This window comes from Neolamprologus brichardi, chromosome 12 (genome assembly GCF_056152115.1).
Source record: "Neolamprologus brichardi isolate AB-2024 chromosome 12, ASM5615211v1, whole genome shotgun sequence".
Classification (NCBI taxonomy): Eukaryota; Metazoa; Chordata; class Actinopteri; order Cichliformes; family Cichlidae; genus Neolamprologus; species Neolamprologus brichardi.
Window position 1 is genome coordinate 37,231,856 of NC_142115.1, and position 12,435 is coordinate 37,244,290.

The window sequence follows — 12,435 nt, forward strand, 5'->3', positions numbered from 1 at the left end:
GTAATGTATGTATGGTCGGAGGGTAAGATGGCGCCGCCATTGTGTGCAATAGGTCGGCAGCCTTATGAAATTTCCTCTTGTGGGACTAATAAAGGTATATCAAATCACATCAAATCAAACTCCAGTCCTCGAGGGCCGGTGTCCTGAAACTTTTAAATGTCTCTCTGCTGCAACACACCTGAAGAACATTAGTAGGTCATTAACAAGACTCTATAGAACTTATATGTGTTGGGTATATGATGACATGTGCAAATCCTTTAAATGAGATTTTCGAGACACTGACAAATGAAGTATTTATTGCTGAAAAACAGTCATATCTTTGACCTGCAGATAGTCTGTAATATTAGATAGAGATCAGGTTTCTTTGTAACTAATGATAGCAACATGGCCAAATGAAACTGAGAATAACCCACTAAGTAAATGCTGAAATAAGGGTGGATGATCGTCACTAGACACTCAAACGGAAAAGTTTTGGATTTCAGTTTGAACCCCCCCCCAACTTTATTCTTGACTCAAATAAGGAGAGTTCATTTGGAAGAACCGAATATGATTCATTGAGAGTACTTTCATTCACCTTAAAGTGAACAACAGTCTGAAAGGGACTTTCTGCCATGTTTTACAGGCAGTCATGCTTCTGAAGACTAGTTTTTGTTCGCTTTGTTGTGAATATTTACATAACCATCCAAGTGTCTGTATCCAGCACCGTCTGTGCAAAACTCCTTCGATGTCAGAGGTTCAAACATGAAAAACAAACAGTTTTCTCTGTCATTGTTGTTTTTTCTTTTTAACTCCACAGTCAGTGAGTTCTGCAGCTGAATGACAGCATGGCAGCAGCATTTGGTGAGTCTTACTTTGTCACACTTACATGCAGTAACTGTGAGTTACCTCCCTCTACAAGCACTTTTTGACAATAATTTAATTGTTTCTTGGTTTCTCCGGTTTGGAGAAATGTGAAAAAAATGAAGAAAAAGTGATTATTAGAGGATAAACGACGTGGCTTTGAGGAGGGCTTTCTTATAAAGCAACAAACTATTTCTCCAGGCTAAATGATGATCCTCTAAATTTGTGACACGCCTTTTCCTCTCCAGCTTACGAGTCATCTGCTTTAGGCTACGTGTTTGAGAATTATACCACGGAGTCAGGTACTTCTGATTAGAGACCTTAGTTTTCACCGGAGCTACAGTATCCAGAGTCGTACGTAGTGAGGAGGTAAAATTATTAACAAGATAATCGACCTCTGGAGCAGCGTTCAGATAGCTGCTCTGCTCTATGTTGGTACAGGGCATTGAAGATGATAACAGTGGTGGATTACAGTAGATGTCTTTCTTAAACTTAGTTACAGCGCTTTCAGAAAGACATCTACTGTGATAAAGTCTACTCTCCACTGCTGTGTAATCAATTATTGTAAATGTAAATGTTATCAGGAAATTATCAGACAGGAGAGGGTTTTCAGGAAACACTGTTATATGTTCAGTTTCTATGCCATAGGTAAAACAAGATCTAGAGTGTGATTAAAGTGGTGGGTGGGTTCTTTTACAGTTTGAGAGAAGTCAATTGAGTCTAATAACAGATTAAATGCCATGTTGAGGCTGTCATTTTTAGCATCTAAATGGATGTTAAAATCACCCACAATAATTATTTTATCTGAGCTGAGAACTAAATCAGATAAAAAGTCTGAGAAATCAGACAGAAGCTCTGTGTAAGGCCCAGGTGGATAATAGATGATAACAAGTAAGACTGGTTTCTGAGTTTTACAGCTGGGGTGGACGAGGTTAAGCATCAGGCTTTCAAATGAATTAAAAGTCTGTCTGGGTCTTTGGTTGATTAAAAGGCTGGTGTGAAAAATTGCTGCCACACCTCCCCCTCGGCCTGTACTTTGAGATTTCTGGTAGTTAAAATGACTCGGGGGTGTTGATTCATTTAAACTAACATAATCATCCTGCTGCAACCAGGTTTCTGTAAGGCAGAGTAAATCGATTTGTTGATCAATTATTAAGTCATGTACTAACAGAGACTTGGAGGAGAGGACCTAATATTTAATAATCCACATTTCACTGTTTTACTCTTTGGTTAAAATGTGGATGCTGTATTGTTCTTTCTTTGTGATTGTTTATGTTTAAGTTGTTTGTTGCTGGTTTTTAGTTTGTTTTTTGTCTTTTTGGGAGCTGACACAGTCTCTGTGGAGATGGGTTTTTGGGGGGGTAGCAGGAGGAGAGAAGCTGCAGAGAGGCGTGTAAGACTGCAACTCTGCTTCCTGGTCCCAACTCAGGATAGTCATATTTTGGGGGGTTTAATAAATTTGTCTATATTTCTAGAAATGAGAACTGCTCCATCCAAAGTGGGATGGATGCCTAACAAGACCAGGTTTCCTCCAGAAGGTTTGCCAATTATCTATGAAGCCCACATTGTTTCTGGGACACCACTCAGACAGCCAGCAATTTAAGGAGAACATGCGGCTAAACATGTCACTCCTGGTCTGATTGGGGAGGGGACCAGGTTGGTGGTGTACCTGGGGCTTCTTTTTAAGACTATGCTTCCTCCTCACCGTCACCCAGCTGCCCTCTTTCCCCAGCTGCTTGGGGTCTGCCGGAGAACAGCTAGCGGGGCCTACGCTCTCTTCGGCTGCACCAGCTACAGGGGCCTGGCTAGCTACGGGTGAATGAAGGGTGTGAAGCCGAGTCTCCAATTCAGTAATCCTGGCCTCCAGAGCTGCAAATATGCTGCATGTGTTACAGATATCATTACTGCTAAAGGAGGCCGGGGAGTAACTAAACATCTGACACAATGAGCAGGAAAGTGCAGGAGGGACAGGTGAAGAAGCCATGGTGCTAACGAGTTGGCTACAAGCTAAGCTAAGCTAGCGAAACAGTACAGAGACAGTGAGTGAATATTTTGGCTATAAATTAGGTAGTGAGAATGTCAGAATGTATTTTCTGAAAATTAACAGTCATGTTTAATAATCTTTCCCAGAACTAATGTGATCTGTTCATGCAGTCAGCCGTTGACATTAAAAGTGCTTTGTTCCATCTGATTTAGTCATTGCAGGATAACACGTCTCAATGCATAAACTACTACTAATAATAATAAAAGGAGAGTTATGTATTTCTTTATCTTTGCAGAACCACAAGACACTTTTCCCAGACGTCGCAGGAACAGCATCAAACTTCTGCCACCCACCAGTGAGTTTTTAAAGAAAATATTATGTTTAAAGCAAACTTTAACTGGGCAATTTAAGGTGGAACACATTAGACAGAAGGAGGTGAAGACAAAATATAGCAGGAAGTGTGAAGCCTGTTTGGAATAATGAAAACCCCTATTGCACGGATTCTGCTTTCTCTCTTTACATTTAAAGCTCATATAATGTATAGAAAAGTGAAGAAAACTATTTTATGTAAACTTTTGGGGGTCATTTCTGGGAGAGGTTACAGCAAATGTCTCCTTAACTTCATGTTAACAGATCAAACATTCAGGATACCAGTGTTTGTTTATGTAGCTCTATGCCACAGACATGAAGTTGGTGCAATTTATTGAAACTGATGCATTCTGTGACAATGATGCTCAAAAGAGATTATAGAAATAAAATTGTGCCAAACAAGAAAAAAAAAATTGGTCTTCAGATTCTGATACTGTAGATTTAAAACTGAGCTTTTAATAGAGGTCAATTTTTAAACTTTATGTAGTATTCTCATATATGAATATATATCTATGGTCCAGTAATGGTCCATAAATACTAGAAAAAATAACACATATTTAAACAAGAGAACAAATTTTCAATAATTAAAACTCAACGGTTACAGGGGAAAACTTATTAAAAATAAATTACAACTTATGATATAATGTTGTTGCTGCTTGTATTAACTTTGAAAGATTCTTTGTTCAGTGTTTGTGTTTGCTGTCATTTCAGTGTCTGAGCTCAGAGCTGTCCTGCTGGGGAACAGCTGGTCTGAGAGGAGCTCAGTGGGGAACTTTATACTGGGAGAGAACAAGTTCAACCCTGAGGAAGAACTGGACCGATGTGTGAGAGTCAGTGGACACATTCAAGGGAAAGAAATATTTCTCATCAACACTCCAGATCTGCTTCACCTAAAAATCTCAGAGGACAAATTAAAGGAACATGTGAAAAACTGTGTGAGGCTCTTTGATCCTGGACCTCATGTGTTCCTGCTGGTTCTACAGCCTAAGGACTTCACTGAGCATCAAAAAACGAGACTCTGCAGAGTCCTGAACTTCTTCAGTGATCATTCCTTTGATCATTCACTGGTTCTGATATCACCACCCAGAGAGAGGCGTCCAGGTTTACGGCATAGTGTCATGTATCATACACCTATACAGGAAATGATACAAAGATGTAATAAGAAGTCACTGCAGCTTGACAACCTCAACATTCGGGAGTTACTAGAAAACATGGAACGCATTGTAGAAATGAACAATGGAACACATGTGATCTGTCAGCACACCAGCACTGAACAAAGAAAAGAAGCTCCTGTTACTTTGAATTATCCTCAGCCTGTTGGTAAGTAAAAAACCCAAACTCTATCTGTAGATATTTTAACATAAAGTTAGGACACCTTATGAAAAGTGCTCAGAAGGAACTATCCACCAAAAACATGAAGCAGCATTTACTGAAGATGAAAAAAGGGAAGAAAGACCAAAAGGCTTTTAGGATCAGTCAGACTGTCTGAGAGTAATTTCCTGTTTGTATCTTTGCTCCTTTACAGGACGTAGACTCTGCATTTTGCTGTTTGGAGGAAACTCAGCAAAGAAGACAGAAATCTGTAACTTTATTGTAAAGAAAAATTACGATTTTTCAGGATTTTCTCCAGACAGACAAGTTTTCGATGGAGAGTGGAGAGGAAAACCTTTAACAGTAGTGAAAACTCCCGACTTCTTAAGTCCGTCTCTGAAAGCAGCGAGAGAAGAGATGAAGAGCTGTGTGAGTCTCTGTCCTCCTGGACCAAATGTTCTGCTGCTGATGGTGAAACCTTCTGATTTTAGTATGCCGAGCAGAAAAACTCTCATTTTGAATCTGAGTGTGTTTAATGGAGATGCCTTTAAACACTCAATGGTCATCATCACAGATGAGGAGGAGATGGGAGGTTCTGTTAATTCTCTACTTAGAGATTGTGAAGGTAGACACTACAACATGTTTGAAAATGATCATAGACAGTTAATGGAGAAGATTGAGAACATCGTGCATGAGAACAAAGGAAAATTCCTCACAGTCACTGAAGAGACCATCAGACCAAAGTCTGAACACATCAAAGAACCACCTGAAAAGATCAGAAGAATAGAATCAGAACTCATCAAACCATCTTTAAACCTGGGTCTGTTAAAAGAAGAAGCTAAACCCAATCTGAAGTCCAGTCTGAACCTGGTTCTGTGTGGGAGGAGAGGAGCAGGGAAGACGTCAGCAGCCAAGGCCATTTTAGGTCAGACTGAGCTTCATTCAGCCTCCAACTCATCAGAGTGTGTTAAACATCAGGGAGAGGTGTGTGGACGTTGGGTTTCCCTGGTGGAGCTGCCTGCCTTGTATGGAAAACCTCAGGAGGCAGTGATGGAGGAATCACTCAGGTGTATCTCCCTCTGTGATCCTGAGGGTGTCCATGCCTTCATCCTGGTCCTACCTGTGGCTCCCCTCACTGATGAAGACAAGGAAGAGTTAGAGACCATCCAGAACACATTCAGCTCTCGAGTCAATGACTTCACCATGATTCTGTTCACTGTCAAGTCAGATCCTACAGATCCAGCTGTTATTAACTTTGTAAGACAAGACAAATACATCCAGAAGCTCTGTCAGACTTACAGAGGACAATATGTTGTTCTCAACATTAAGAACAAACAGCAGATCCCAGAACTGTTGAATCATGTGGAAAAGATGAGACCAGACAAAACCAAACAATTCTGTTACACAACATCAACATTTGTATTCGGAAAAATGGATCAAATTTCACAACAGCAGACAAAAATAATTTCTCTACAGGAGGAGCTTAATGAGATGAGGTCAAAGGTCACAGACACTGGTAAGTAAACTGTAACTGATATTTACTGTTCTCTCAATGTGATACTCTGCTATTCATTATCAATAAAATAGCTCCTAAGTCTAATTTAGCCCCATACATACTTCTTCCATAGGTGATGATGAGAACATGGACACAGAGCCTCTCAGGATTGTCCTGATAGGAAAGACTGGCTGTGGAAAGAGCTCATCAGGAAACACAATTCTAGGAAGGAGAGAGTTTAAAGCTGAATCAGCTCAACAGGCAGTAACTACATACTGTCAGAAAGTACAGGGTGAAGTGGACGGTCGTCCTGTTGCTGTGGTCGACACTCCTGGTTTCTTTGACACAACTCTGTCACATGAAGTTCATGAGGAGTTGATGAAATGTGTCAGTCTTCTGGCTCCAGGACCACACGTCTTCTTGTTGGTGATACAGATCGGCAGATTCACAGCAGAGGAGAAGGAGACATTAAAATTAATCAAGAAATTCTTTGGGAAGAATTCAGAAAACTTCACCGTCATTCTTTTAACCAGAGGAGACGATCTGGAAGCTGATGATCAGACCATTGATGAGTACATTGATACAAAATGTGATGATTCCTTCAAGAAGCTGATCTCTGACTGTGGAGGAAGATACCATGTGTTCAACAACCGTGACAAACAAAACCGTACACAAGTCAGCGAGCTGATAACAAAGATTGACACCATGGTGAAGAACAATGGGGGAAGCTTCTACACCAATGAGATGCTGCAAGAGGCTGAAACTGCAATACAGAAAGAAATGCAGAGGATCCTGAAGGAGAAAGAAGAAGAGATGCAGAGAGAAAGAGAAGAACTTGAAAGGAGACATCAGGAAGAAAAGAAGAGCCTGCAAAGAAGAATGGAAAAACAGAGAGATGAGACTGAAAAAGAGAGAAAACAGAGAGAGAAGCAGCTTCAAGAAATGGAGAAAAACATCAAAATATCTGAGAGAGAACAGAAGAGAGAAGAAGAACTTAGAGACGAGGAAGAAAATAAAAGAAAAATGCAGGAAGAACGTCAACAACAGGAGTGGGAAAAAGAACGAGAAGCTCTGGAGAAAAAAATCAAGTCAGAATCAAAGGAAAAGGAAATCACTGACAGAAAACTGGAGAAGGTTAAAAGAGAGATGAAAGAAAAACGAGAGATTTGGGAGAAGGAAAGAAAAGAGTGGTGGGAAAAACAGCATCAAGATGAACTAAGACGTCAGAAGGAGAGAGAGAAACTGAAGAAGCTTCGAGAAAAGTACAAACAGGAAATAGAAAAATATGAAAACAAAAGAAAAGAAGAAGATCGACTCAAAAGAGAACAAGAAGAGAAGGAGCGAAAAGAATTAGAGGAAAACTACAAGAAGAAAATGGGGAACATGAAAACGATTTATGAAGAGGCCAGAAAACAAGCTGAAGAGTTCAATGAGTTCAGAGAAAAATATTACAAAGAACTCAAAACTCTGACGTTAAAACATGATGAGGAGCTGAAAGCTCTGAAGCATAAGCATGAGACAGAAATGCGACAGAAACAGAACGAACACAGCAAAGAGTACAAGACATTAGAAGACCAAGAAAAGAAAAAAGAAGAGGAAATCAAAACCCTGAAAGAAAAACAACAAAAAGAAATGGATGATTATCTTGACCTCAGCGTGGTAAAAGTCAAGAAGTGTACCATCAGCTGATGTTCTTCTTTGTTGTAACAATAAATATTATTCACTGATATTACAAACTGATCGTTCTGTAACCCCAGCAGTATCTACAGGTCTCGTTCATACACAGTGCATCATGTAGCTGTGTTCACATTCTTGGCTTTTTTATTTTACATGTTCTCCAGTTTGTTTGATTGTATGTTAGAAGGTTCTTAGCTTTATAAATGTCATGGTCCTGGGCCATGTTGGCCCAGCATTCTTAGTTTTCTTGTATTTTTGTATTTTGTTCCTTATGCCGTGGTTCCTAGGTTCTGTTAAAGATGTTCCTTATTTGATTACCCCCTGTGTGCCCCTCTGTGTATCTGTGAGCCCTCGTTTCCCCTCCTTGTGTTTCATTTAATGTTTTCCCCATCCCGTTATGTCTGTGCTCTCTCTCCTCCTGTCTGAACCTCTGTGTACTTCCTGTTTTACTTTGACAGTCTCTCGTCAGTATGCGTCATGTTGTGTTCACTCCTGCCCTGTCTCGTTACGATTATCTGTGTCAGCTGTGTTCCCCGTGTGCTCCCACTTCCCTCGTTAACCCTCTGTGTATTTATGTGCATGTCTCCCTCAGTTCAGTGTTGCGTCGTCAATGTCTGCTCCCCGAACCTGTGTGTCTTTCTGTGTTCCCTCGGTCTTCTGTTAGCATTCCCAGTTTAGTTCTGTTTCATTGTAAGGCCTGCAATAAAGCAGTGATTTTGAGTTCAGTTCCTGTCTCCGTGAGTTTTGCGTTTGGGTCCTCATCTGCCTCCACACAGCTAGTTCATGACAATAAAGTAACAACAAATAATATGATTCCACAATTTTCAGCAGCTGAACTGACGTAAAAAAAAAAAAAATCAATCTGCATGTTTTTTGAATTTTTCCATGTTTTTCATAAAGGTTTTTGCTTTTAAAGAATAGAAATATGGAAAACCTCAGGAGGCAGTGATGGAGGAATCACTCAGGTGTATCTCCCTCTGTGATCCTGAGGGTGTCCATGCCTTCATCCTGGTCCTACCTGTGGCTCCCCTCACTGATGAAGACAAGGGAGAGTTAGAGACCATCCAGGATGCATTCAGCTCTCGAGTCAATGACTTCACCATGATTCTGTTCACTGTGGACTCAGATCCTACAGATCCAGCTGTTGGTAACTTTCTAAAGGATAATGAAGACATCCAGGAGCTCTGTGAGAGCTGTGTCTCGGTTTCTTGTGAGCCTTCACCACCTGAACCTTAGTAGACACAACCTTTGTGAAGAAACTTTTATAATTTCTACTTTATCCAGCAGCTATTGGATCTGTTGTTTGTCCTTGATTGTAGCGACTTTCACAGTGCTAGAGGCCGGGGATGGAGCCCGCCTCTTTACCTGACACGCTGTCAACTTTACGCAACAATGCGAGAGGTGGAATTGCTTGCTTGTTTATTAAAGTGCTTTGAGAGTTTACAGAGTAACGTGATCTGCTCCTGATTCAGACTCTTTAAACATCGCAGGCTCTGAAGCAACAAGGGGAAACTCGTTGTGCAGCGGTCAACAAAACTACAGCTACCCAGCCCTCCTCTCTGTCAAAATCAAACCAGTGAATGACAGACCGACAACGCCCTCTTAATGTCACCGCTAGCACCCACGTGACTCCCGTTATGCATCACCATAGCAACCAAACAAATGAAAACCCATCGATCATCAATCATCATCAATACATGTAGTTATGGTTCCTACATTGATCTTGAGAACATGAAAGCCTAAAGATGCATAAAAATAAACATTTGATCATTTTAATGGAGGTTATTTGAAGTGGATTATTTAGTTTTCTAAGTTATACGTCGTCATTTGTTGTAAAGCTAATTAACCACCAGAAAACACCTCTAAACAAATACACTATTTTGTGTTTAAGTATTATGATTTTGTCATGTTTGTGATCAGATCACAAGCAAACCAGATCAAAAGTAAAGGTAGAGTCTCAAAAGAAGAATCCAGAAACAATTCTTGGAAGTGATAAAGGTAAAAGGATATTATTTGATTTGGACTAAATCATCTGCTTTGGATATCAGTCCATTATTGGCAATCAGCACCATCGTAATAGTGGGGTATTTTTCTCGTTCTTTGCATAGTAATTAAACTGTACATTAGATCATTCACTGTTGTTAATCAGAAAGAATGATCCTATAATGGAAAATTATTGTTTTTTCTTCACAAGTCAGCAAGCTGATAACAAAGATTGACACGTACAAGTACAATGGAGGCAACTGCTACACCAATGAGATGCTGCAAAAAGCTGAAGCAGCGATACAGAAGGAAGTGCAGAGGATCCTGAAAGAGATGGACGATAAGATGAAGAGAGAAAGAGAAAAATTTGAAAGGAAACATGGGGAGGACATGAAAGAAATGCAAAGAAGACTTGAAGAACAGAGAGCTGAAACTGAAGAAGAGAGAAAATGGAGAGAAAAAGAACTCAAAGAAAAGGAAGAAAAATTAAATAAAGTGCCGGAAGACCAAAAAAAAAAAGAAATGGAAAAAAGAGAAATCATGATCAGAGAGAGGAGACAACTGGAGGACAGTCAACAACAGGAATGGGAACAAAAACTTGAAGCTCTGGAGGAAAAAATCAAATCTGAATCAGAGTCCAAAGAAATCACTGAGAGAAAGTTTAAACTGTGGTGGATCACTGGAGGACTCCACTCACACCCAGTTCTCAGGAAGTGTTATTGCTGTGTTTTGGAGGGGAAAGTATTCAGTTGTGTGGTGATGCGCAATAAACTATGAGTGTTAATCGAGTGTTGTCTGTGTTTACCTCCACAAAACAAACTTGAAAAGAGATGAGAAAGAAACAGCATGCTTGGGAAATGGAGAGACAAGAGCGGTGGAACAAACAGTACAAAGAAGACAGGCAGAGAAGAGAGAAGGAACAAGCAATGCTCCTACAGCTCCAAGAAGAATATGAGGAGAAAGAAAGATACATAAAGAAAACAAGAAAAAATCAGAAGAAAGCAGGAACAAAGAGGAAGAAGAGCATGAAGAAAAGTATAAGAAACAAATACAAAGGCCTTTGAAGCTCTGACAGAAAAGTACGATGAGCAAATCAGGGAAATGAGGCAAGAATGGAGTATATATTGCTATTGAGATTTGGGACAGGAATGAACCAAATGTTATTGTGAATTTCTACAACCCTTGCACCAGATTGGAGCTGCCCCGTCTTCGTTCAATTGAAGGAAGTGACTGTCGTAGAGTTATTTGGTGTGGGGATTTTAATGCCCATAGCAGAGTGTGGGGAGGCACACACACAGATAAAAATGGTAAGGTTATTGAGGAATTGATGGATACATGCAATTTGGTGTGCCTGAATGATGGTAGGGGGACCAGATGTAATGTTGTTAATGGAACAGAGCCAGTTTTGGATTTAACTCTAGTCTCAACTGTCCTTGCAGGAATAAGTAAGTGGACCATCAGAACAGACACTACCATAGGCAGTGACCATTATCCTGTTTTCTGTGATGTTGGAGGAAAGATACAGGTATCTCTAAGAGAGGTGCATAAGAAGTGGTGTTTTTATAGGGCTGACTGGATTATGTGAGGAAACGATTGACAAGGTTGATGAGTCTGGTAGTGTTGATCAAATGAATAATCAGTTTATTGAAGTACTTATGGTAGCCGCCAAGGCCTCAATCCCGACCAGTAAAGGCAATGTAAGTAGGACTTTGGTGCCGTGGTGGACAGAGGAATGTCGAATTGCTGTAAAGGAAAGAAACAAGGCGTTTAAATTTCTCCAAAGAACCCTTAATATACAAGCTCTGATTGCATACAGAAAAGCAGTGGCAGTGGTCAGGAGAACAGTGAGACAAGCAAAGCGGAGCAGTAGGAGGTTGTTCTGTTCTAAAATAGGAAGAACCACTCCAGTGGGGGAGGTCTGGGGAATGGTCAGAAGAATGGGAGGTGACCGGCGGGAATGGGATTACCCAGTTCTATCTTCAGGCCAACAGAACTTTGTAACAGCTCAGGAAAAAGTGGAGGTTATTGTAACTCCCTCCAAGTTGAAAAACGGACACAAGGCGTTCTTGATTTTTACTGGCATTTATTGCACACAGGTGCCACCAACGATGCCGTGAGAACTGTACAAACAACATAAAATAATCAATTTCCACAGTAAATTGTTCTCATAGAGAATAAACAATAAAGCAAATTATTAAACAACATAAAACACTCACAATTTGACCTTTACAAAATGTTAACAAATTACACGTGACTACCATAAACTCGACAGTTCTGTCACAAACAAACGTCTTATTTTTCTACCACAACATATAAAATACAAATTGCATACCTCATTGGCCGCATTAACTTGCAGGGGTTAATGAAAACGCATCTTGCAGTGTCACTCCTTCCCACAGCTGGAAAACTTCATGTCTACATAGCTCTACCACCAAGTGATAGAGGAAAGCATGCTGCCCTCTACCGAGTGTGGCGTGTAACTGAAAATATTGTCAACCCCAAACAACAGACTGAACATTGGTTCCACCCTGGAAACATTCTGTAAACCCTTTAAATATTTATTTTCAAACCAACAATGTATACATTAAATCTGATATATTAAAATAAAGTATTTTTAACTTATTTATTGTAACTTAAACCATGAAATTATCTTAAACTGCATAACTGCTGCTGACGGCAGCTACCGTTATGGTGAAAACATTTGCTAAGGTTCATAGCTCTGATAACATATCAGTGTTGGGAAAAGACAGAATGTGCCAAACTAAAACACGGTATT

The 12,435-nt window shown here is 40.1% G+C and overlaps 1 protein-coding gene across 1 annotated transcript; it reads left to right on the forward strand.

The window, feature by feature from the left end:
- The first annotated feature begins 824 nt into the window (after nucleotides 1-824).
- LOC118456000 (uncharacterized) lies at nucleotides 825-8,912 on the forward strand. Its single transcript, XM_087849642.1, has 6 exons — nucleotides 825-840; nucleotides 3,120-3,179; nucleotides 3,905-4,513; nucleotides 4,719-6,020; nucleotides 6,133-7,658; nucleotides 8,598-8,912. Exons 1-6 carry the CDS (start codon nucleotides 825-827, stop codon nucleotides 8,910-8,912), a joined length of 3,828 nt encoding a protein of 1,275 aa, XP_087705768.1.
- The last annotated feature ends 3,523 nt before the right edge of the window (nucleotides 8,913-12,435 follow it).